At 49.7% G+C, this 24,971-nt stretch overlaps 8 protein-coding genes across 8 annotated transcripts; 2 read left to right on the plus strand and 6 right to left on the minus strand.

Moving 5' to 3' along the window:
* Positions 1–1,356: 1,356 nt before the first annotated feature.
* N7533_009628 (nucleoporin) lies at positions 1,357–7,021 on the minus strand (the record flags this gene model as incomplete). Its single annotated transcript, XM_057106278.1, has 5 exons — positions 1,357–2,712; positions 2,772–3,109; positions 3,162–5,904; positions 5,960–6,899; positions 6,954–7,021. The coding sequence occupies 5 exons, from the start codon at positions 7,019–7,021 to the stop codon at positions 1,357–1,359; spliced, it is 5,445 nt and encodes a 1,814-aa protein (XP_056957727.1).
* A 375-nt stretch (positions 7,022–7,396) lies between these two features.
* Positions 7,397–9,679, plus strand: N7533_009629 (bifunctional anthranilate synthase/indole-3-glycerol-phosphate synthase; the record flags this gene model as incomplete). Its single annotated transcript, XM_057106279.1, has 1 exon — positions 7,397–9,679. The coding sequence occupies one exon, from the start codon at positions 7,397–7,399 to the stop codon at positions 9,677–9,679; it is 2,283 nt and encodes a 760-aa protein (XP_056957728.1).
* A 707-nt stretch (positions 9,680–10,386) lies between these two features.
* On the minus strand, positions 10,387–11,036 carry N7533_009630 (uncharacterized protein; the record flags this gene model as incomplete). Its single annotated transcript, XM_057106280.1, has 2 exons — positions 10,387–10,607; positions 10,691–11,036. 2 exons carry the CDS (start codon positions 11,034–11,036, stop codon positions 10,387–10,389), a joined length of 567 nt encoding a protein of 188 aa, XP_056957729.1.
* An 875-nt stretch (positions 11,037–11,911) lies between these two features.
* On the minus strand, positions 11,912–12,953 carry N7533_009631 (Smr domain-containing protein; the record flags this gene model as incomplete). Its single annotated transcript, XM_057106281.1, has 3 exons — positions 11,912–12,637; positions 12,762–12,862; positions 12,920–12,953. 3 exons carry the CDS (start codon positions 12,951–12,953, stop codon positions 11,912–11,914), a joined length of 861 nt encoding a protein of 286 aa, XP_056957730.1.
* A 3,994-nt stretch (positions 12,954–16,947) lies between these two features.
* Positions 16,948–18,218, plus strand: gpaA (guanine nucleotide-binding protein subunit alpha gpaA; the record flags this gene model as incomplete). The annotated part of the gene is made up of 4 exons (XM_057106282.1): positions 16,948–17,065; positions 17,148–17,490; positions 17,548–18,104; positions 18,175–18,218. The coding sequence occupies 4 exons, from the start codon at positions 16,948–16,950 to the stop codon at positions 18,216–18,218; spliced, it is 1,062 nt and encodes a 353-aa protein (XP_056957731.1).
* Positions 18,219–19,110: 892 nt separating this feature from the next.
* On the minus strand, positions 19,111–20,279 carry N7533_009633 (uncharacterized protein; the record flags this gene model as incomplete). Its single annotated transcript, XM_057106283.1, has 3 exons — positions 19,111–19,538; positions 19,656–19,935; positions 20,031–20,279. The coding sequence occupies 3 exons, from the start codon at positions 20,277–20,279 to the stop codon at positions 19,111–19,113; spliced, it is 957 nt and encodes a 318-aa protein (XP_056957732.1).
* A 296-nt stretch (positions 20,280–20,575) lies between these two features.
* Positions 20,576–20,914, minus strand: N7533_009634 (uncharacterized protein; the record flags this gene model as incomplete). The annotated part of the gene is made up of 1 exon (XM_057106284.1): positions 20,576–20,914. The coding sequence occupies one exon, from the start codon at positions 20,912–20,914 to the stop codon at positions 20,576–20,578; it is 339 nt and encodes a 112-aa protein (XP_056957733.1).
* A 1,620-nt stretch (positions 20,915–22,534) lies between these two features.
* Positions 22,535–24,656, minus strand: N7533_009635 (acyl--CoA ligase; the record flags this gene model as incomplete). The annotated part of the gene is given in 5 exon segments (XM_057106285.1): positions 22,535–22,766; positions 22,845–22,948; positions 23,037–23,328; positions 23,441–24,519; positions 24,531–24,656. 5 exon segments carry the CDS (start codon positions 24,654–24,656, stop codon positions 22,535–22,537), a joined length of 1,833 nt encoding a protein of 610 aa, XP_056957734.1.
* Between the last annotated feature and the right edge of the window lie 315 nt (positions 24,657–24,971).

The following is a 24,971-nucleotide window of genomic DNA, read 5'->3' on the forward strand; positions in this document are numbered from 1 at the left end:
ATAAAGTTGATGGTAAAGCGGGAGTAATAGGAAGCACGAGAATTTAGGGTAGATTCATGCATCCAGCGTATATTGGGCATCGGAGTGGCTTGATCGCGTAACGGTCAAATCCCTGGGGGCAAGTGGGCAACACCTTGCTTTGATTTACTAAGAAACTTGTACACAAGTCGGTCAGCATACTGAGTATTATATTAAATAAGGATATAAACTCAGAGCGCGAGAAACAGAGAGAGAAAAACAGAACACATGTCGGCACATCCTGGAGAGACAAGAACATAGGAGCAACGACAGATAAGCCTTCGAGAAAAAGGACTAGAGTCCCTGTGCTTCCCACACCATTTCTGCCATTTTTGTCAGAGATCCAACTGGAACAGTAGGATCCACGATGCACCGGGCTCTTTAGGGCAATAATTCCCTTGAATGTGAGTCATGCATCAGTTCCAAGGTTGTTTGAAAGCTACTAGTAAAATGTGAGATGGTTCAAGACTGAAAGCAATCGCTCTCATCTCGATTATCTTTCGCTGGAGCTGGAGGGTCCGAGTCTAGAAGACGCTTCGACTACACGAGCGAAGGTCAACGTCTTCTTTTCCTCCCACCTCACGACCTTCGGATAGACATTTCTCTGAGTTACGGGGTGCGTCAACCCCATCACCCATCTGAGAGAAAAACAGACAAATTGGCCCGGGAGTACTTGATTCTCAAGTTCTCGACCCTTGCTAACGTACTCGGAGAACCTCAGCTTCCCTTGTTTCAACTTCCTAATCTGCTCCATCACATAGCGGGCCCTGGCCCTCTTGTCAGACCGCGGAAACCTCTGCCTCAACTTTTCCGACGCTAGAACAAAGTCGCATGCCACGTCGTCGTCAAGAGGATCCATCAATGTACGGGTGGCATCCGTAGTTCCCATAGTTTTTCTTTTTCACTGAGCCCAGCCCAGCCTGTGGGTTTGCTGAAAATAGGTATCAGGACCCATGAAAATCTATTTTGGCAAAATGCTAGAGAAAACTAGGTACCAGGCACTCCCTGGACCCCTAGACGTGCACACCCATCGTGGTGCTTACAGCATCTGATCAAATTTGGGAATATGGAACTTCGCAACATTCTTCGACAAACTTGGACAAGGCGGCGTGCAATCAAATTACCTAGCATGCCGTCGAATACATAGGGCTAGTGGTTATTGGTAGGCAGTAGATAGCCCAGACATTACGACAAATGAGTCAATTTTAGAATGCAGCATAAATCTTATTGATTCTTGATGTACTGATCGACTACACCCCAAACCCAGCCCAGGCAATACATAGCAAAAACAACAAGTGAAAGGAGGAAAAAACAAGGCTATTAAAGACATGAGTATCATCATTCCTCACCACCATTCAGACAGGCCAGCACATCCTCCAACTCAATCACGATCTTTTCTTCCAGTCGGTTCTCAGCATCTCGCTTCTTGTCCAGCGGCGGCTGTCGCGACATCTCGGCCTCCTTTTCGGTAGTGGCGACGATGCGGCCACGCAGGTACGGGCGGCGACTCAGCAGTTCTTCAATATCATCCTTGACGTGTGATCTGTCCCACTTGAGTTCTTGGATGGACTGTGGGTCTAGACCAGCGCTGGGTCCGGCTTGACGGAAGCGGTCCAGAGCGACGGAGATCAGGGCTAGTGAGTATGCCTCTGATGCCATGCTCAGACTAATCCATTGTGATTGCGGGGTGGCGTGGCCGTGGGAAAAGGCTTCTGCGGCACGGTTGAGCTGGCCTTCGAATTGGTTGAGGAAGGCCGATACTTCGGGGGCGGCACGAACAACGTTGAAAAGGAGGTTGAGGCACAGCGGGAGGAAGCCACCGGTCCAGATAGTGTACAGCCGAGAGACAGGGTCGAAAGGTCCGAATCCCTTAGGTTGTTGGAGGATGTTGGTAAGACGGCAAGTCGATAGCTTGCCTAGGACTCCCTCCACGGCAAGGTGTTCCGCTAGCATGGGGAGAGTGGAGAGCTTAACAAGGAACGAAAGACTGACCTCGCCGTAGACAGGGTCACCGGCGATCGAGAGTTGATCTGCCCAGGAGAAGAGCGTCGTCGCGTGTCGGACAGTATCGTTGTCTTGGATGTGGAATGTGATATACTCAAAGAGTCTATCGGCGTCCTTAACTTGCAGACAAGTCTGGAGAATGGCAATGATGATCGCAAAATCCTTTGGCGTACACTTATCCGGCTCGTCGTGTAGGTATGAGGTCAAGGATCGGAAGCCTTGTGCGACAACAGTCTTGACAACCTCCACAATGACCGGAATGTTGGACGAGACCTTAGCCGCCTTCGTAAGGACCTCTGGCTGATTCTGAAGTCGGGGTACATCCACGTGGAACTGAAGAGCTAAGAAGAGCACATTGAGAAGGGAGCGGTAGTATTCCGTGTCATCACCAACGAGGGCTGCCTCGTAGGTTGTGTGACGAGAACGCAGGGCTTTCCAAACCACTTCGAGTAAATGGAACACCTCAGCGCCTCTAGCTCCCTCCTCAACCAGACATTGAGTCAGTGCCTGGGCAAACTCAACTCGAATTTGCTGAATTCGCGCGAAGATGGCCTCTGGCGGGACAGATCGACTATTTGCTTCAAGGCATTTTTGTGCTACCTGTGCCATCAAGACCGGTACCATTTGGCCAGCTCTCATAAAGTCTTGGCAATGCTCAACGGCGAAGTATTTCCAGCTTTTAAGAAGATTCTGCAACAGATTGTTAGCAACGCTTTACAAACCAATCCAAAGAATTGGATAGAACTTACCATCTGCGCTTCAACAAGGGACAGGTTGATGTTGGCTCTCTCAAACTCCTCAGAGAAGCCTTGCTTTCGGTTTCCCGCCCAAGCAAAGTCATACGATAATAGCTGTTGTCCCATACCCAGGTTGTAATAGTAATCACGTCCCAGCGTATGGAACTGAAGTGCCGAGTTCTTGAAGTCTGTCATTTTGCAGCCAGGATAACGCCTCTCGAAGTTCTTATTCAAGTTGGCGTGCAAAGAAGCATTGTAAGCCGAGACCTCCACGGCATCCTTAGATAGCCATTGCACCAGGGGGATGATGTCGGCGAAAAATTTCCGACCTCGCTCGAGAGTTGCCTTATCTGATGGTGCCCCCCCTAATCAGCTCCTTGAATGGAAAGAGGTAAACAGCACAGATATCTGTAACAACGGCTGCAATGTGCGTCGCGAATATTTGCTCGGATACAGGCAGAGCAGAAATTTTCAGCTTTGAAACATAGTGCAATATGCCGTTGAAGAATTCTGTGTGTTTTTGCAAGTGAGGCGATGCCCATGGCCAGTTGTCCTGGGCTCGAGAAACAAACCGAAGTAATGACAAAGCCACTTGAGGATCTTCCTTTTCGATATTGGCGAGTTTATCAAGAGCAATTTGTAAGAATGGCACGCCTCTCATCTTTGGACCACCGTTGTCCGTCTTCTTCAGAGTTTGGCGAGGAGATGCGCCAGTCAGAATGAAAACGGCCAACCATTGCTGACGTTTGCTGACAAAGGTCGACAGCAAGTGCCAGATCGCAAGAAGTAGAGGCTTGTCGTTTAGAGACTTATCGAGCTGGGCGAGCACGTCAAGGAAAAGACAAGCTGACTCTGCGCCAAGATGACCAACAAGAGAGGGAGGTTCCTTGTCGGAGTTTGAAGAAGCGCTCGTGACCAGGGTGTCCAACAACGATACGACCGGTAGTTTGTAGGCATCGTTAAGAGCGTAAAGTTTGGTCAAAACCGGGGTCGCCTTGAACAATTGCTCCTCTAGGAGTGAGGCGGGCTTCTCAGCAAGTCGTGCCGACTGGACAAGCCTATCACTCAGCTTGAGAGTGGAGCTGACCTGGTCAACAACCAGGTCAAGATAACGGAGGTGAAGGGTAGGTGGGGTTTGGAGACCATCGGTGATCAGTCGGAAGATAGCGTTAAAAGGTAAGTCAGTGGCTGAACGAGGCCGCAGCATATCCAAAATGTAGACTGCAGATTCAGAAAACACGCCAGTGATTTTTGATTCGAGTTTCGTAGAATCACTGATTCCGTAGACGTAGTAGAGGATACGATCGAAAACCTTGGCGAGACCAGCGCTAACTCTGAACTGTTGCTCAGGGAAGTCGAATCTCCAGTTACCGTTGCTGTTAAAGATCTCGACCATCGTCCGAGTGAAATTCAGCAAAATGGTTCTCATAACGTGGGAGGGGATGCCAGCACTCCAGTCCGATGCGATTGTCGATTTGCCCGAGACACTACCAGGGCATTTACGAAGTACTGCGCGTGAGACAGCATCATCGACAGCGGCCTCGAACAAGCGCAGGGAGCTGAGAAGGAATGGATACTCCCCGGCGGGGATTTCCACTGCCGAAATGATCGCAGCTAATACTCCGCCTTTGCCGTCTGACCCGATGAAGCTGCTGCGGCTCAAAAATGGCCAGATCCTGTTGGGAAGAACATGAAGGACCTCTTGGATGAATTGCATGCAGACCATAAGTAGATCTAATGCCTCCATAGCACCACCACGTGAACCAACATTTTGTAGGTTGCGCTCGAAAATATCCAATACCACTGAGATGATGTCACCTTGGCGCGACAGCCCATCACTTGCCATTTCCAAAATTCTCTTCGCGCTGGTACCTGGGGAGTCATGAGTGCGGACATCTTGTGAGCTAGCCACAAGGTCAGCTAGGAGACCGATTATCTCGGTACCGCACTCGGGATCCCAGCCAGAGGTGTCGCCGCCACTCTCACTCCACTCTTCTAGCCAGCTTCCCAAGTAGCTCAGACACGAATACTCATGTTGCCACATAATCACGGCTGGTCTCGACTCAGAGATAACTTGTCCAATGGCCGAGGCTGGAATCTCCGAGGACCCGTGTACCACAAGAGCATTATTCGGCTCATTACCGAGAAGACGACCGTGAGAAAGAAAATCGAACATTGGAAGTGCTTGTGTCAGGGACACGAGGTTGGCATTCTCATCTTCTCGAATCGTCTCGTACCCCTGGAAGTCTGGCGTGACTGCCTGCGTGAAGGTACTGATACTCTCAAGTTCTTCGACAATTCGGGGTAGGCCATCCTCATTGACCAGGTGCGGACTCACGAGTGCACGGCAAAGCTTCAGAAATGGGACTGTTTCGTACGGAAATCTGGAACGTGAGACGCGGAAGATTTCATTCATAAGGTCTGAATTCGCAAAGACCGACTTTGGTTCACTGGCAGAACTAAGCGAGTCTTCTGAAGGGCAGGGCGACGAATTTGATGTACCACTGAGAATTGCCAGCAGAGCCTCCACAATCTCCGGGGAGTAGTCGGTGTATTTGATCGTCCCACGAACAAGATCAAGCAGAGCCAGACGTGTCCAACGATATGTTAAACCATCGTCGATTGCTGACATAGATCCCACTTTGGCAGATAGTGTGATGATTGTGCTGAAGGCCAAATCTCTGACCTGATCGGAGGTCAGATAAAGCAGAGGGTCATGCTCCTCATTCATATGCGGTGGTCGAGCACAGTCAATCAAATCTTCATAAAGAGACGGCTCAGACCCCCCAGACGGCCCTGCAGTACGCGCCTGGAAAGATTCCACAGCATTATTCAGTTGCTTCATCTCTCGAACTTGTTGCTCTCTAGAAGCTAATTGTTGCAAAGTGTAAAGTATCAAACCCCAGGAGAATGCGGCTGGGTTAGCAGTGACCATCTTCGTCGTGCAGGCGTTGAGAAGGATCTCTGTTATTCTAGGTATCCTTTCTTTGGAGAGGAAGTATGCATCCTTTCCACAAGAGATGACTGGGGGTGTGTTCTCATCCATGATGGATTCAATCACATAGTAAACTTTCAAAAAGGCCAAGGTGGTGAGTGACACAAAAGATTGGAGTGGCAACAACAGCTCCTTAGGCTGCTCGCAAGGCTGCAGTCATAGTTAGTATTCAGGGTCCTCAATTTCCATCAATGCTGTCACATACCACTTGCAAATACTCCAGAAAGTCATACTCCGCCATGAGCTCCAGCCAGGACTCCACAAGGATTCCACAGGGCACTTCCGTTGATTGATGAAGAGAATGAAACATCAGCTGGAGGATATGTACAATCTCCTCGACTAATGTAGTCTTCCAGGCCGCTTCTGTTTCTTGGTTACTTTCAGAAGCACCCAGCCAACCGCCATCTGCGGCCACGTCCTTTAGGCGCCTTCGAATGCCAGCAATACATTCTTCCAAAAATCGCTTCAATTCATCACCAGATGCTTTGTCTTTGAACAAAGACACGCCTAGCTTGGACAACGCAAGCTTGCGCGCAGTGCCAGGCCCATCAGAGTTGTGTGAGTCGCTTGTACGATCGTGAAGGGATAGAACCAGCAGCTTGCGGAAGGTCTTTAAAGTATGACCGCGTTCGGAGATGTAAATATTGCGTAGTCGCAAGCGCCGGTTTGTTTCCGTGTCGAAGGGAGATGTGTCGTCATCACCGCCTGTCTGCCTCAAGATACTGGCTAGGTTCGGACCAGCAACCGAAATGCGCAGGTTGTCGACACCCGCCGCACTTTGCAGACTCGTAGCCTCCTCATTGGAGAACTTTTCTGTGAGACGTGCGGCCGGGCGATCCTGCCATTCGAGGATGGCGATGCGCAGAGCAGTGATCTCGTCGATATTGGCGGTCTGACTGAGCCATTGCGCATCCGCCTTAATCTCCTTCAGGTCGAATGAACTTTTCGAATTCGTCTCGGCATGGATTGCGGCGGTCTTGGACTCGAATTCAGACTTAGATTTCGCGGAAGGGCGGGAGAAAGGGCTCAGACTCTGGGATAGTTGCAGAGTACTGTCGGGGTGGGAAAGGAAGGCGGCGACATTGTCTGCATCGTCGGTCTGGCATTCGGCGTCATTTGTATAGAGAAATGCATTCTTCCAGGACCTATCAAAGGATCAGTATCAAACGCCAACCCAGTAAGGTCAGTGAGGGTCGTACAAGAGCTGAGCGTCCCCGGAGAAGCACTTGTCCAGGGACGGGAAATAGGCCTCCGGGATGGGAGCCATTTGGCAGGGCAATTAGATCATCATAAGTCTAGAGGATGAAGTGAGGATGTGTGAGAACGAGAAGGCGACAACAGGACCACAATGATAGCTCAGACAGCTTTCGGAGAGCTCCAGCAGAAAAACATCTTTCACCGCGGCGCGAAGTCAAACAATCCGCATTGCCTATCTGGGACTAGTGCCAGGCGGTGAAGCTTTGCGAACCCAACCGGGCTCTTTTTGAGTCACCTCGAGTAATCAGTTGGGCTTGGTTCTTTTTGCTTTTGTTGATTACGATATTTACGACGGTCACTGCTGTGAGGCACTTTCACTTCGTGTCTTACCCTTCATCTGCCACCTCCATCTCCTCCCTTCCCTTCCCGACCACCTACAGCCACCATGGCGGATCTCGTCGACCATTCACCCCACCATCCCACCAAGGTTGCCCGCCTGAACAGCGCTTCCAATGTTATTCTGATCGACAACTACGACTCATTTACCTGGAATGTCTACCAATATCTGGTTCTCGAGGGTGCCACAGTAACAGTCATTCGCAACGACGAAACCACTGTGGAGGATTTGGTTGCGAAGAACCCTACCCAGCTAGTGATCAGCCCCGGACCTGGACACCCCTCGACCGATGCAGGAATTAGCAATGCTGCGATTAAGCACTTCAGCGGAAAGATTCCTATTTTTGGTGTATGCATGGGTCAGCAATGTATTATCCAATCCTTCGGAGGCAAGGTCGATGTTACGGGTGAGATCCTCCACGGCAAGACATCGGTGTTGAAGCATGATGCCAAGGGAGTTTATGAGGGATTGCCGACTGTCCTCTCCGTAACTCGTTACCACTCGTTAGCCGGAACTCATTCGACTATTCCGGATTGTTTGGAGGTCTCATCGTGGGCTGATCTCGAGAACGGCAGCGGTAAGAGTGTCATCCAGGGTGTCCGTCACAAGGAACTTGCGGTGGAGGGCGTTCAATTCCACCCGGAAAGTATCCTGACTGAGTATGGGCGAACAATGTTCAAGAACTTCCTCAAGCTCACCTCGGGTACTTGGGCTGGGAACAACAAGGGTGCAGCGACTCCGGCCCAGGACACATCTAAGCCCGCTGCTTCCGCAGACAAAAAGCTCTCCGTTCTTGATAAGATCTATGCTCATCGTAGAAACGCCGTTGATGAGCAGAAGAAAATCCATGCATCACGCCCCGAAGCTCTTCAGGCTGCTTACGACCTGAACATTGCGCCGCCGCAGATTTCGTTCCCTGACCGTTTGAGACAATCCGACTATCCTCTGTCTCTGATGGCGGAGATCAAGCGAGCATCTCCCTCGAAGGGCATCATCTCCGCAGACGTGTGCGCCCCCGCTCAAGCACGCGACTATGCTAAAGCTGGCGCCAGTGTTATCTCCGTTTTGACCGAACCTGAGTGGTTCAAGGGTACTATTGATGATCTTCGGGCAGTTCGCCAGAGCTTGGAGGGATTCACTAACCGACCGGCTATCCTGCGCAAGGAATTTGTCTTTGATGAATACCAAATTCTGGAGGCGCGTCTTGCCGGCGCTGACACTGTTCTGTTGATCGTGAAGATGCTTAGCACTGAACTTCTCACACGCCTGTACAACTACTCTCGCAGCTTGGGAATGGAGCCTCTTGTCGAAGTCAACACCCCCGAGGAGATGAAGATTGCAGTCGACCTCGGTTCTCAAGTGATCGGAGTCAACAACCGGGATTTGACCAGCTTTGAAGTCGATCTCGGTACCACAAGTCGTCTGATGGATCAAGTCCCGGAAAGCACCATTGTGTGCGCTCTGAGTGGTATCACGGGCCCGAACGATGTGGAGGCATATAAGAGTGAAGGTGTCAAGGCCATCCTGGTCGGCGAAGCTCTGATGCGGGCTTCAGACACAGCCGCTTTTGTTGCACAACTTCTTGGAGGATCCACTGACAAGAGCTCCGCTTCATCAAGCTCGCCATTGGTCAAGATCTGTGGTACCCGATCTGAGGAGGCCGCTAAGGCTGCCATTGAAGCTGGCGCTGATCTGATCGGTATCATCATGGTCCAGGGCAGGTCAAGACTGGTACCAGATGACGTTGCTCTACGTATCTCGCAAGTTGTCAAGTCTACACCTCGACCGGTGCTCAGGTCAGAGCCTACCTCGAAGGCAACTTCCACGGATTGGTTTGAAAACTCGATTAACGTGCTGCGTCATCCCTCTCGTGCCCAGCTTGTCGGTGTGTTCATGAACCAGCCGCTGTCATATGTGCTTTCACAACAACAAAAATTGGGACTTGATATTGTTCAACTCCACGGCTCAGAACCATTGGAATGGGCAAGTTTGATTCCTGTGCCTGTGATTCGCAAATTTGCGCCGGGCGATATTGGAATTGCGCGCCGTGCCTATCACACACTTCCGTTGTTGGACTCCGGTGCTGGTGGATCTGGACAACTTTTGGAAGAGGCAGGTGTCCAAAAGACCCTTGAAAGCGATGAAGGTTTGCGAGTCATTCTTGCGGGTGGTCTGAACCCCGAAAACGTCGTCGATGCTGTTACAAAGCTCGGTAAGGCGGGATCTAAGGTGGTGGGGCTGGACGTCAGCTCTGGGGTTGAAACTAATGGATCACAAGATCTGGACAAGATCCGTGCCTTTGTAAAGGCGGCCAAAAGCGTTCGTTCTTGATTCACATCCTGTCCAAGGTGACTTCTCTTCTCACCCCAATCAGTTCAATTCTTGTTAATAGAAATCCCAATATTTCGGTTATCTTCTATCTATTTGTCTGTTTACCTCCTACATCAGATAAAGTAGTGTATCTAAATTTGTATGCCCAGGTGGGAATGGGAAATGCATACTAAATCCAAGAACCTGTGGGTCACTACTAAGCAAGTAGACACTCCCTCTGGCCATGTCAACACCTTATCCTCAGGCTGTCTATTCAAAGGAAAGGTGCTATATGTGTATTACTACAGGGAGGTGACAGTAGGAGGCCATCGCTACTATCTCACCGACGAGTAGCTAACTGAGTACCTAGGCATATACCATTATTTACTACTAGTATCTCAGTAACTAATGATATAGCCTTAAAGCCAGAATAGGTATCCGATGCGGTACTAGTAGATCCTGGAGTTGTGGATGTTGGTTCCATCCGGAATCACCTTCACTACCTAGGTACAGAGAGGGAAGAACATATGAGAAAGTACAAAGACAGATGAGTATTTGAGACAAATAGCGTTGTCGCGCAATTTTTTCCAGGGTAGCAACTGGAATGTTGGGGTCGGTTTCCGGTAGAATCGGATCTCGGTGCAGAAGTTCCTGACACGAGATACGGAGAGGCTCGTTTGGAATACAAACGATAGGCATGCCTGCTCCTCCTGGTGGTCGTGAAACCACTACTTGCTGCCGAATATCTCTCTGAAAGCGGGGACAATTGCGAAGAGATCTCCCTTTGGAGGTTGGGTGAGAACGTGAGTCTCAAAGGTAATTCTGGCGACTTGTTCATGGATACGCATTGTAATAACTAAATCCAGTCGTCCTTGTGAGTTGGCCAACCACCATATGGCCTCTTGATGGAGTTTCGTGGGCGATTCCGAGAAGGCAACCTCAAACACAACTGCCAGGAATTGGGGTCTAGAGCAGTATTTTCTGACATCCACGATGAATCAGGCTCTTTTTAGCCAGAAACCCCTTGAATACGAGATCGACCGGTGCAGACTTGGTCTTCAAGACCCGCAAGATTCTGTGTGATGTGGGATTCTACACTGAAGATTGCCTTTGCAGTTTCATGGGCACGCCCGGTGATGGTTATAATAAGAGTCCGTGAGAAATCGTCGAAGAACTGATTGCAGGCTTTCGTGACATCCACTGAGGAGACCGATGCGGGAACATTCGTAAACTTGAGATACTGTGTACTATATTTACAAACCCCGTATTTCTGCGAAACAAGAGGTGTACGCAGAGATGAGTCGATTGCTTCTGGTGAAAAGTCAAGACTAAAACAGTCTTTATTAACATTTTCCAGTTCAGGATCAAGAAATTCCATTGTGGATGTTCGAGTTTGATGTGAACGAAATTTCGGCGGGGATGATGGATGTAACTGAAAGTGAAATGATGGCGTAGTGGAAGTAACTATTGGGGTGGTCCGAATACTGATTAGAACAACTCCATGCCCGACCATAGGTTTGATGAAAATAAATATCAGGACTCATGGGAACCCAGCATGATTTTGGTATAAAAATCAATGAAATACCAGGCGCGCCCTGGACGTCATCTGTTTCGGAGGGATCGCTGCTGCTTGGTGCCAGTTGATCGGGTAGAGATAGTGACGATGATAAGGTTGAACATCTTGCCATATCTGGATTCGCAATATCCGGAGCGACAATCGCGACATTGGACGCGCAGTGCCATGCTACAGTCGGTTGAGAGAGAACGATGGTCTCGAAAATATGTATGGCAGTCTTCAAGCGTAGTGGAAGTAACTGAAAGTCGGAACTTAAAAGGTTCAGAGTATGACATGAGTAGGTACTTCGATAGAAACTCGTCCGTAACTCGTATAAAGCTGAAAGTATGCGCTGGGAGGATGGATAGTAGTGAAAGGAGAAAAGTGAGGAAGCAGGAGTGTTGCTAGGAAGACCACTCTGTTTACTAATTACCTACCTACTACCTAGGTAATAGGTACTTAGTACTCTCCATAGTACTTTTCAATCCAAGTATATTTGAAACATTAAGTATCATCTCGTAGAAACAGGCATAAATACCTAGGTATCCATTCATCACGAGTCGTAAATTTCTAGCCATAGATATCAGAGCAAATCACCATGATCGCATACTCGCGCGTACCATGCATCTGTATAAAGCGAAGAAAAACACCAGCAGAAATCCCAGACGAGAAAAAAACGAAAGAGACCTCATACATAATTACATCACCACACAGCATGCCTTCTCCAGCTTGCGCATAACCTTGGGCAACAGCGCATTGACAATCTTTTCCACCTCGTCCTGCTGTTGCGGCTGTTGTTGTTGCTGGTGCTGTTGGTGACCCTGCTGTTGATGGCCCTGCTGCTGGCCGGGGTACCCGCCGTATGAGCCGCCCTGGTGTGGTGCCTGGTGCGAAGGATAGTCGGGCATGACTGCCTCGCCACCGGTCAGGTTGACGTAGATCCGGCCCGCATTGTCCTCGGTGGCATATTTCAAGCCGAGTTCCTGGCAGACTTGCTCGACGCGAGGCTTGATCTTCTGGACATGGCCAGCGGAGTGGTTGCCCTTGCCGACGATGCTGGAGGGTATCTTCGTATTAGTAGCTTTCTTTTCTTTTCTTTTATCCCTCGGTAGCAGGTTTGTCGCAAAGACATGCATGGCTCCAGGAAAGGGATAGGGAGGGGTGCAAACGTACACATGGAGGTGGCTTTGCCCGTGGGACTTGGCATACTTAATGCGCTCTTCCAGGATCTCTTCCGCCTCCTCGACGAACTGGCCGTGCAGATCGATCGTGTCGGCCGCTACACGGCCATTGGCGTTGTTCTCGCGGAAAATATACTCGGAGGCTTGCTTATTGTATTGCTCCATCTTCCGGCCGTGGGCCTTGCCCTCCTCCGAAAGCTGTTTGGCGCCGGCGCCATCGCCGCTCGAGTAGGCTTCCTTGGACTAGACGTAGATGGGCGGAGTTAGGAAGGATTGCGCCAGTGGGGCTAGAGGGTCGCAAGGCGATCGCGTGGAGAAGGATAGATAGGGAGAAGGATCAGAAGAATCAGGAGGACGTATAGCATACCCGGTGAAAGCATTCGCCGCGCTTGGAGGCCTCCTGGCGTGCGAGATCGCGGAGGCGATCGTACTCGGCCTCGGAGTCACCGCTCTGGTCGTGGTTGAAGGCTAGTAGGAGTTAGATTGAGTATTGTTTCAGGATGGGATTGGTGCGACGACACTTACCCCGCGAGCCCAGGTGGGACATTTCGTGTGACATGGTGAGGGGGATCAATGAGGAAGTTAAGTTCGAGTTGGACCTGCGAGGGAGAGTGAAGGTGGAGAAGGGCGAATCAAACCTTGAAATCCAACCAGGGACTAGACCCTACCCTACTGGGACCTACTGGAACTAGTGGTACCTCCCAGGCGGGACCCGAAAAATGAGAATCCGATCGGGCGTTCCATGGATCCGATGCGGCACAGAGATTGGCCACATATCACATTATTCTGTACAGAGTACTGTATTTATTTACGTTACTTTGTATAAGTGATTTCAAACTGATCAATCTATGGAGCAACAGATGGGAGATACAGTAGGAGTACTCCGTAGGGATGGGGTTGTACTCCGCAATGACCTACCATGGCATGGATCGACGACAGCTTCAACTTGTAATTAAAAATCCAGAAGACTAGCTTGTATGGCATCTAATAGTTTATCAAGAAGAACCATTAAATCTCGCTTCCTTGGTCCGTTCACGCCTAAAAGCATGGCAGCCAAACCTAGTCACTACGCTATTGAACCGGTGGGGCCGATACTTTGTACCTAGGGTGATCGATTCATTCCGTACGGAGTACTCCATACAGTACACATCCAGCGGGCTTATACAGTAGTCACAGAACCACCCATGGCCTTATTGGATCTCAATAAGATTTTCATTCACCGGAATAAAGATCCGAGAGACAATCAGTTCAAGTTCTCGCAGGCTACATCAAAGCGCTAGTCCGAAGTTACCTGGGTATACACTGTCGGTGCTCCAGGAACCACAGAAGTCTTGAAACGAGAAGCGTAAGATACACCTGGTCTGGTGATTATTCAGGTTCCAGACCACTTTCCCAGAGAAATAGACTGACATCGATATGTATACTAGTATTAGCTAGCGAAAATATAGACTATCAACACTAGCCATATTTGTCCTCAATGTATCGTAATGCATACTATCAAATCCCAAAAGCCCAAGATTTTCTACAAAAGACTCGGATCGTTTAGATTGGTATTCAGTTCAGGTTAGTTCAATCATTCAATATTTCGGATCGTTGAAATTCCTCAGCACCATTCTTGCAGCCGATATGTATCCATTGATCACCACATCGAGACCTCGGGAGCCTTCCAGGGTTCACTCCAAAATATTCAGAGATGCGGAGTCGAACTTTTCAGCAGCGAGATAGTACATATTAATTATCCAAAACACCTGCCAAGCTCAATCCCCCTCCAATCAGCCCTGACTCGGAGTCTCATGCCAATATCGTTGGATTCGATTATCCAACTTGAAGCCTGAGTCTGACCTGTGACCTTTGAGATCAAATTCTTGGAATCGATGCATAAGCTATGGTAAGTTCCGACAAGTCCTTCGAATTGAAGATTCAGCTTATAGCGCCGATTTTTTTTTTTCAAGTTTTTGTGACATACCTAGGCATCGGTGATAGCCAAAATCTGCAAGAAACATTCAACACCAGTACTAGTACTATGTCCCTCACATTGGTCAGGAATAGGAAGTGGCGGTTTTCGTGGAATAGGCTAGATACATTGTAGAACCATGACCATATCCACAGGTGGGGACTATTAAGCTCTGGGGTGCATGAAGTGATTAGCTACTTGAGCCTTGGACTTCCGCGGAGTGACGATCAGCCCGTGCCGTTGTGGTACAAGCTATTCAAGTGCTACCAGTAGTAGGATTGGAGAAGGAGCACAATTGTCCACACTGCATTCGTGACCAATAAAGTCGTTTGACATGCGAATAAAAAGATAATAGAAACCCTCAATTTAAGCTTCATGAGAAAAGATTGCTCCGAGAACCTGGATGCGACACCGCTTCAGGTAATTGGTATGGTGTGTCGCGGCAGTTGGTTCATAGATAAATCCGATAGATAAGGCGTCATGATGTGATGGGACTATGTATGAACAGATGAGAAAGCTGCCATGCACGCCTGAGCATGATGGATTGGCCCGCCCGGCGAATCTCAAATTACAGATTACGCGATAGTACAAAGGAGAGCCGGTCAACACCTTCCGTATGCAAGTTGAGACCTACTCCATACCAGAGTATTCAAGCCCGGACGAAGGGGCAGTAGGTAGGTCGCAAGTTTGGTTTAGGCCTTCGTACACCCCTTCCTCATGCAATACTCTGCAACTTGAAGAAAAGGAGACCCAGGGGGAGGGGTGGCGCGCGGCAAATGAAGAGCTAGAAGCACTAGATAGTGGGTCAAACCCCGATAGCGTGCCCCAGCGATAGAAATTCCAGAAATTCCATGAGCTCAGGGGCGGGCCATGTGAGACCCATGTGCGCCATTCTCTTGTTTGGAGGACAGGGAATATGACTCCGTACGAAAGTTGCATGTCGTTCACCCTCATCTGACCTGCTTTGCTTTGAAAACCCGTGCAGGAAGCCGATCCACGGGGATCAAAGGGCCTTGTCTTGCGTGCCCCCGACGGATCGGCACGGTACCGAGATGTATGTAGAAGTAGGTACAGAGTATGCATTGACATACTTAGTAAATTGGTACGGAGTCTACAATAAATACTCCGTAATGGATACATACTAGCGACTAGTTACGGAGTATGTACATCCTACTCCGTATAGATACAGGGCTTAACTACAGCGGTGGAGAGAGTGATGGAGCAACAGGTTTTGCAACGGCCGACCTGACGCCACCCTGTGGGGGTGTTATGAGTCCCATTGTATAGGGACGGGAGCGATCCCAGGCCAGACTGCTGATTCAGGTGTGACGGTCAGATATTGACTAGGATTTGGGGGTGTTCCAGGCTGAAGCAGCCGCAGTTTCTGTTCAGTCGGGCTGGTACAGCTAAAAAAAGAGAAAATAAAAAGCAAGTTTGATGAGAATCCCTACATAACGGTCAGCTTGGGTGGTCCGAGAATACAAGAATAGATGATAGTACGGGGGTACAGAGTATCCATCACTGGTAGGCGGGCTTGGGTAAGGAGAGAAAAGTTCCAGGGACTCGAGCACCCCCGTCTCATGCCCTCAAAAATGGAGACGGTCGTCGGACAATAACCATTAGTGTGTTTAGTCCCCACATGTAGATCCTCCTGAATGTGTACTCCGTAAAGAAGTGAATGAATATGGAGTAGATGATGGATGGATTATAATGGATGAGGAGAGTGAGACAGTATGATAGAAATCTTCAATCCAGACCTCTTACCATGTTCAAAGTACTCATTGATGCATCTTTGTCGGATGATAGCCGAATAAGTGAAAGAGTTGTGTACCTTAGGGTACTCCGTATACAAAGAGACCGTAAAAGGGGCTCCCTGTAACTGGCGGTGATTGGCTGTTGGTCGATACCACTCCACCCATAATCAGCCAATCACAGTCGCCCAATGGGACGGTGATGCCAAAATCGCCTACGCTGAATAATACCGTCAGGACAGCGTCACATCGACAGAGTTCCTTACCAACTATCCCCTAAACCCCCTATAACACGGCCGTATTACAAGCGTATCCCCTTTCTTTGCTAAGAAACTTCATTTCCCCCAAACTCCCCTCCCCCCCCCTTACACCTTTAACCACTCCTTCTCTCTCAGCTGGTTCCCGGCGACTCTGTTCCTTTTTTTCCCTTTTGGATATCACTCTTACCCATCCATCGCTCCTTTCCTTTGAGCCTCGGGTTTTCTGTCAAGGTGCGTCAATCTCAATTCCCTTTCCTTTCTCATCAACTCCCTCTCTTCTCGTGCTCCGACCCTTTTTGGTTTCACCCTTGCGTCGATATCTTTCCATCCTGAAACGTTGGGTTTTCTGCGGCTTGTACCACCTTCGCCAAGTTCCCGAAGACTGTCAATACTTTCATTTGCTCTTCCTCTCGAGGTCTCACGTTTTTTCCCCTCGATCAGTTTCGCTGACCCTTCGCGCACGCTTCCAGTCCCTGTGATCGACCGAGCCCTGACCAAATTACACCGGCTCCCACAGTACTATCGTTAACTTACACGCACGCACACGCACCCTATTTACAAACACATCTTTCTGCCAAGACCGCCAGCATGGGTTGTGGTATGAGTACTGAGGATAAGGAGGGGAAGGCGCGTAACGAGGAGATCGAAAACCAGTTGAAGCGCGACAAGATGATGCAACGGAATGAGATCAAGATGCTGCTCCTTGGTATGATTCGACCCGCCTCAATCGGACAGAATCCAAGGCAACTCCGACAGTCTTGAGCAATAGCTAACAAAAAATCACATAGGTGCCGGAGAGTCGGGCAAGTCTACCATTCTGAAGCAGATGAAGCTCATCCACGAGGGTGGCTACTCCCGCGACGAACGCGAATCCTTCAAAGAAATTATCTACAGCAACACCGTTCAGTCGATGCGGGTCATCCTTGAGGCCATGGAGTCTCTCGAGCTGCCCCTGGAGGATGCGCGGAACGAATATCACGTCCAGACCATCTTCATGCAGCCCGCTCAGATCGAGGGTGACAGCATCCCTCCCGAGGTTGGCAATGCCATCGGCGCCTTGTGGCGTGACACCGGTGTTCAGGAGTGCTTCAAGCGCTCGCGTGAGTACCAGTTGAACGACTCTGCTAAATAGTAAGTCGACACTCTTGACGAAAAAAGCGAAATGGTCATACCCCTAACTCTTCACAGCTACTTCGACGCCGTTGATCGCATCGCCCAACCCGACTATCTCCCTACCGACCAGGATGTCCTCCGTTCCCGTGTTAAGACCACCGGTATCACCGAGACCACCTTCATCATTGGTGATCTGACCTACCGCATGTTCGACGTCGGTGGCCAGCGATCAGAGCGAAAGAAGTGGATCCACTGCTTCGAGAACGTCACCACCATCCTTTTCCTGGTCGCCATCTCCGAGTATGACCAGCTGCTGTTCGAGGACGAGACCGTCAACCGTATGCAAGAAGCCCTGACCCTGTTCGACTCTATCTGCAACTCCCGCTGGTTCGTCAAGACCTCCATCATTCTCTTCCTCAACAAGATCGATCGATTCAAGGAGAAGCTGCCCGTCAGCCCGATGAAGAACTACTTCCCCGACTACGAGGGCGGTGCCGACTACTCTGCTGCATGCGACTACATCCTCAACCGATTCGTCTCTTTGAACCAGGCCGAGCAGAAACAGATCTACACTCACTTCACCTGCGCCACCGACACCACCCAGATTCGCTTCGTCATGGCCGCTGTCAACGGTAAGTCTTCAACCCCTACAATCTTTCCTCAAAATCAAAATGAAAATTACAAGACTAATTCTCTTCTTAGATATCATCATCCAAGAGAACCTCCGACTCTGCGGTTTGATCTAATGAACTACCAATCCCAGGGTGTCGCAGTGTGCTGAACTAGATCGCATGTGTTTTTCCTTTCGGCTGTAATCGGATCTCGCCGGGATTGTGATCAAAAGCCTCGTTCCAGAATTCCGGCGTTGAACATTTCCTCCTCTGTTTCATTTTCTTCTTCCATGTGTCCTTTCTAATTGCGCTCGCCTTTTCCTGACACGATCTCTAGCCGGTTCCTTTTTTTTTCTTTGCCCTTTTTCTTTTTCCTCCTGTTCTCGATGACACGAAACAGGAAACTTCTTTCTGATCATGGCTCCCGCGTTTAATCGATGTCGAGAGCCCTGACCCATTTTCTTTTTTTCCCCCTCTGTGAACCATCTCTTATTTCCTTTTTCACTTTTCCTTTTTTCCCCTTGTGTCTGATTTGAATGCTGGATATCCTATCATCTCTCTTGTGGTTGTCACCCTACCCTATTATCTTTTTTGTTGTTTTTATGTATGTAAACATACCGTCTCCCCCATCGTTTCCTTGGTCTCGCGTCCGTTGGAAGCCTCGAGCGACCAGCCGGGCAATGGGCACGGGGAAATGACAGGATACACGGAATTATCATGTCTCTTCTCATGTGTCATGCCTCGGTCGTTGGGTTATAGTCAGACAGGAATTCAATTATCGGGTTTCCGACTTTATATGATTATGATGTAGTGGTAGCCACTAGTATGATACTAAGTGTTGAGTTTATGCTCGGTCGCTAGGTACCTGGGCTCTATGTGCAATACACTACCCTTGTCATACTCGTATCAAGGTTAGACGCCAAATTCATGCACAGGCACATGGCTGGGATAGTTCATGTTTCCAAAAAGATGCAGATGTCCAGGGTATCTTAGATTAAAAACAACACTTCGCTTTACTTCACTTCACTCAGAACCTCAACTTAGGCCCGACATAAACGATCAAAATCGCAACAATCCACAACCCAAAGATCCAGGCATAAAGCATCATCCTCCCCCACCACCCCTTCCCTTCCGACATCCGCGTCAACATGCTCATCCTCCTCCCCGCCGCCTCCATCGTCGACGAAGTCTTATCCATGCCCAACGAAGCTCGATCCAGCGCATCCTTCTCGTTGTCCAGCGTTTCCTGGAATGACTGCGATTGGGACTTTAGTTGGCTGGCCATTGCGACTAGTGAGCTGGTTAGGTCTTCTTGTTCGGAGCGGTCGTCGTCGAGGGCCTTTTCGGCTGCGATCTTGGAGTCTGCTGGGGTTGTGCTGCTTCCTGTTGTTTTCGCGGAGGATTCTTTGGGTGCGGTGGTTGGGGCGTGTCTATTGCGGAGGGTGTGGGGTTGTTCTGATGGCGTAGGTGTAGGTGTAGGTGTAGGCGTAGACGTGGACGTAGATGTTGGGATGGAGGTAGGTGTAGCCACGGCTGCAGCTGTCTCAGTGAAGAGAGCTGCCGACTTCGTACCATTGACATCCGGCGTCGAAGAAACGACCCTCTTCTCCACAATCGGCTTAGAGAACAGCTCTTTCCACTCATCATCTTCCTCATCCTCATCCTCAACGTCATCCCCATTCTCGTCTGCGCGGGCATCCGCCTCTTCCTCGTCGAGAACAGTCTGCATCCTCTTCAAGAGCTGCCTATCGCGAGCGATTTCCGCCTGCGCTTCATGCCTGCGGTCTGGTTGTTTTAATTGTGGGAGCGAGCGCTCGAGCTGGGTGAGGAGGGTCCGCGCATATTCAACGTTCTGTAGAATACCATTTAGCTTCAATATTCCTGATGGGACCGCTCTATTTGACTGTGCTCTACGCGACTGCAGTCAAGTTTGGCTTCGTTTCTTACCTTTGTCACTCGCAAGCGCTGGTACTCGGACTTGCGTAGGTTGCGGAGCTCCGCCGCTGGTGAGAGGAGGTTATACTCCAGGCGGGTGAAAAGACGGGCGGCATTGAGGAGAGTGATATCTGGGGAGTCTCCCGCCGAGGGAAAGGCTGATACAGCCATGCTGGGAATTAAGATGGGAGGTGTAGTAAGGTAGTCGAGGTAACTTGAAGTAGTAGCCACTTGGACTTGGAGGTGAAGGCGGCCGATCATTGCTGACTAAGGATTTCCATTTTTGGTTGCTTTGCAAGTATATAAAAAAAGTAAATAAAAGGAAAATGGAAATTCACAAAAGGATCGCCAACCTCCCAATGTAAGAACAGAAACGACAAAAGAATGACACACGGGGATGAGCGGGGAAAAAAAGAAGAAGAAGGAAAAAAAAACTATCATAAATGCATAATCACAGTGACACAAAACGAGAAACCATGAAAAAGGCCACCGGGCTAAAAGCATGACACAAGAAAAAACAAAGATGATTTAGGCAAAAATGCCAAAAAATACCCCCACTAACTATACTCAACGACTAGGCGTCGCCACGTCCGAACACCAGAATCATCCACCTCGCGCATCTGCTGCACCGACTCGTTGCGTTTTTGGACAGATCCAGATCCGGTGGGTGCATCTCCCTCCGATCCAGATCGAGGCTGCGTGGCAACAATTGCAGCGGAGACCACCGGGGAAGATATCTTATTGTTCTCCATCTGCTCGCGGGCTCTGGCTGCCACGGCCCCGCTGCTTGGAAAATCGCTGTTGTGCGAAAGTGGTTTTAACACGTCGCATGCAGAGGCGGCTGGTGGTGGCGGCGGCGAGAATGATTTGGATGTTGCCTTTTCCATAGCGGACATTTGGGACCACGAGTCCAATTGTGGCGTAGATTTGAAAATTCGTTTGAAATGCTGGATGGCCAGTGATAGAAGAAATAGACAGGTGACGATCGTGCTGATCGCGAATAAAGTGGTGTATAGTGACCACGCGGATAAAGATGGTAGAGACCGAGATCGCGTGTATACTTCTTGACCATGAACCATTGCGGGGATGTGAGGGAGCTTTATAAACCAACTAAACAAAACAAAATCGAGAAATCCGAAAGAGTAGTTTGTGCTAGTAGATGCGTGGGTTGGAATATATGAGGCTCGGGCTTTAGATCGGAGTGTGCATGGTCTCAATGAAACCCGAAGCACAGCTATCACTATCACGGCGGGGTGGGGGGGGTTGGTTGAGCAAGTTTATGATCCAAAGAGGGGTTATGACCAGGATTATAAACGAGTTCACCGGGTGGCCTGAGGATCAAGAGATCGACAGTGTTTTTTTTGTTCAGAAAAAATAGAGTAAAAAAAAAAGAAGTTGAAAGCAGAGGCAAAAGATGGCGGGGCCTGGCATCATCCCATCTCGGTTGGATCTATAAAAAAATAAAAGGCCACCTCTTAGGGTTTCCCCGCGAAGGTGACACGATGGTTCGCAAGAGCAATACAAGGACCGGAAAAGGAAATAGAAAATCTAGTATTCCATATATTCCAGTAGATCATCTTCATCAAAGGTATTAAGGCTTTTAAGTGATCCATCATAAAGTCAAAGATGCACAAGAGAAACGGTGGAAGAGAGGGCGCAAGTAAACGAAGGGAGTCTGCGTACTCGCAGTACTGGCCAATTCCAGTAATCTCACCTTCTTTACCTAGGGACTCCATGATTTCCCGTGTCTTTGAACGGTGGATTCCAAAAGAAAACACTAGACTTCCTTAACAGCTGCCGACCAGTCAGCCACGGGGAAGACTCCCAGGTTTTCAGCTGCAACCATCAAGCGCCACGCAGGGTTAACCAGGATCTGCCCGTCTGGGCCTCCCCACTATTTCTTTTCTCAATCTATTTTATTTTTATGTCATTTCATTTTTTTGTTCCCTTCCAAATCATTCGCGGCCTTCTGAACCGGGATGCTCGACCCATGCCCATGGTCACGGTTACGGAGATAAAACTCGAGAGACGTAAAAAAGGGATCGATTGGATCAGCTTATCCTCTCAGAGGGAGGGATCTCCGATCGGATCGATGTTGGGAGGGGCGCTTTCAGCTCCAGCTGGGCGTGGCACAGGCCATTCGCGCTAATATTGGCTAACACGGTCTAACCTAGTCCCCTCTCGACAAATCAGAGTCTCCATCCACTCGCTCGGCTATGTTTTTTTTTCTTAATTCTCTCTCTCTTTTGGCTTTAGCCCGCGTCTCCAAGGCCACGGATCCCCGCGAGTGATCGCCCTGTTCATTTTAATGTATGCATGTCGCTACAGAGAACTACATACAGAAGATCGCCAAAATAACCTTGGGAAAATCAAAGAACTTCAGGAAGCCCCCCCACGGACTCAGAAAAAGAAAAGGAAACATAACAATATGCACCCTCGAGCCCAATTCTGCAATATATACACCCCTCGCTCAAGTTTCCCAAAGTTGAACAAAGCAATGCCAAACCCTGCCACAACTAGAGTTTCGCCGTGGCACCTTGCTTCAGCTCCGCCTGCGCTTGCTCACGCAGGACTTTGCGTAGGATCTTCCCCGATGGGTTCTTAGGGATCGCTTCAATGAATACGACCCCACCAGTGATCCGCTTCACTGCCGCAACCTTCCCATCCATGAACTGGATGACCTGCTCTGCTGTGAGAGATTGACCAGGTGCCAGGACGACGTATGCACGAGGCCGCTCTTCATCGTTGCTGTGTCACCTTGTCAGCGCCGGGGCTATTACAACTTGAAAGAGAAAGAGAACGGAGCCCCCAAAATGATGTACTTACATCACAACACCCACGACGGCAACATCTGCAATCGCTGGGTGCTCCAACAGCAAAGCCTCCAACTCTGCCGGGGCCACTTGATTACCCTTGACCTTGATCAGTTCCTGCGGGGTCATGTCAGTGCCCCTCTTCCATTGGAATATCTGATATCTGTGTGATTCTCGAAACTTAGCGCGCAATGACGTTACGTACCTTCAGCCTATCCACGACATGGAACTTGCCCTGGTCATCCACATAAGCAATGTCGCCTGTCCGAAGCCATCCATCCTCAGTCTTGGTCTCTTTGGTTGCCTCAGGATTACGCCAGTATCCTTTCATGACATTATGACCGCGCACCCACAGCTCACCGCGCTGATTGCGCTCAAGGATCTCTGTCACTCCGTCCTCGGCCACGATCTTGGCTTCGCAGTTGGCATTAGGTTCCCCCACTGAGGCTGAAGTGCTCTTTTCTCTCGGATCCCAGCCGAGCATGGAGCATGTTGCCCTATACAGTCATTTACATTAACATTGCTCTCCACATAACGACCACCGTGTGCAATGCAAACCATAGATGCAAACCATCAATGTACACAAGGAAAAAAAAAAAGGAAACTCACTCGGTCATTCCCCACCCCTGTTTAACATTAATCTTCCCCTCAGGCCACAACTTCTCCACCTCAACACAAACCTCTCTCCCCAACGGCGCCGCACCACTACCCACACTCTCCACACTACTCAGATCAAACTTCTTCACAGCCGGATGCTTAGCCAGCATAACCATAACGGGCGGCACGAAGATAAAGTCCGTGATCCGGAACGTCTGCGTATACTCCAGCACCTTAACAAAGTCAAACTTCGGCATGATATAAACCGGCGTCCCGCGCCTTAAAGCCGCTGCAATAAAAATATTCTGCGCCATAGCATGATAAAGCGGCAAGAAGCACAACCAGCGCGCGCGAAGCAATTTCTCCGCATGATCCGGGTTCAACGAGGCCATATAGTTATACTGCAGCATATTGGCGACGTAATTCTTATGCGTGATTTCGACGCCCTTGGGTCGACCCGTTGTTCCGCTGGAATAGTTTAGGACGAGGGTTGTATTGGCCTTTTCGGGGGTGGAGAGGTCTTCCCAGGCGAAGTCTGTTCCTTCTTCGATTGGGGCGATTAATTCGCCCCAGTGTCGACAGCCCTTTTGGCTTAGGCCTGGACCGTCGTAGATTGCGTTGTCGAAGACGAAGATTCGGTCGAGGTCTAGTCCGGCCTGTTTTGCGGCTTCGAGGCCTGTGTCTAGGCTGTTGCTGGCGCAGATTAGATATGTGGCGCCGCTGTCTTGGAGCTGGAAGGCTAGTTCGCGGGCTACGTATGTTGGGTTTGCGCCGGTGAAGATCCCGCCTGCCATGATGATTCCCATGAATACGACCGGGTAGAAGAGGTCGTTTCCGGAGAAGAGGAGGACGCGATCGCCGGGTTGGAGGCCTGATTTGCGGAGGCCTGCGGCGAAACGCTGGCTCCAGAGGCGGAAGTCATGGGGGGGGTGAAGTAGTGTGTTTCTGGGCGGGCGGCTTCGAGGAAACAGGGCTTGGTCTTGGATAATGGGGCTGTTGGGGAGTCTAGGAGGATTGAGGCGAGGTGGGCGTTTGGGATGTCGATTGTCCAGCGGGATTTGTACGGCATGTTGGATAGATTGGTGGCGGTGCTAGTAGATACTAGTAGCACGAGGATTTGGAAGATGAAGTCTATGTATGGATTGAATGGCAGAAAGGAGAACAGACAGAGAGGAAAGTATTTAAAACCGGGCACAGTTTCATAACTCCGGCTGAACCGTGATCCCATTTGTTGGCATATAGCCTTGTCGAATCAAGATGTGTTCATTAGAGCTTTCCCCGCATAAATCGGTTATGCGTGCGGGGGATCCGAGGTGCAAAGACCGTGCATCCACTCAGTGCCGAGGAGTGAGCAGTGCTAGAGCTATTCAATTATTGTAACACTACTATCCGGGTAAATTGATATTTCTGGATTCCACGGCTTACAGATATGTAGTTCGTACCCAGTTGATTCCGACGAAAGCTTGTTGGCCACATTGAAACCTTGGAGGTATAGGATCGCACTACTCTCTGGAAACACCTGGGCACCCTTGTAATTAGATGA

Source organism: Penicillium manginii (genome assembly GCF_028828005.1).
Source record: "Penicillium manginii strain IBT 31320 chromosome Unknown utg000006l:1.0-4164085.0:1.0-4166146.0, whole genome shotgun sequence".
NCBI lineage: Eukaryota > Fungi > Ascomycota > Eurotiomycetes > Eurotiales > Aspergillaceae > Penicillium > Penicillium manginii.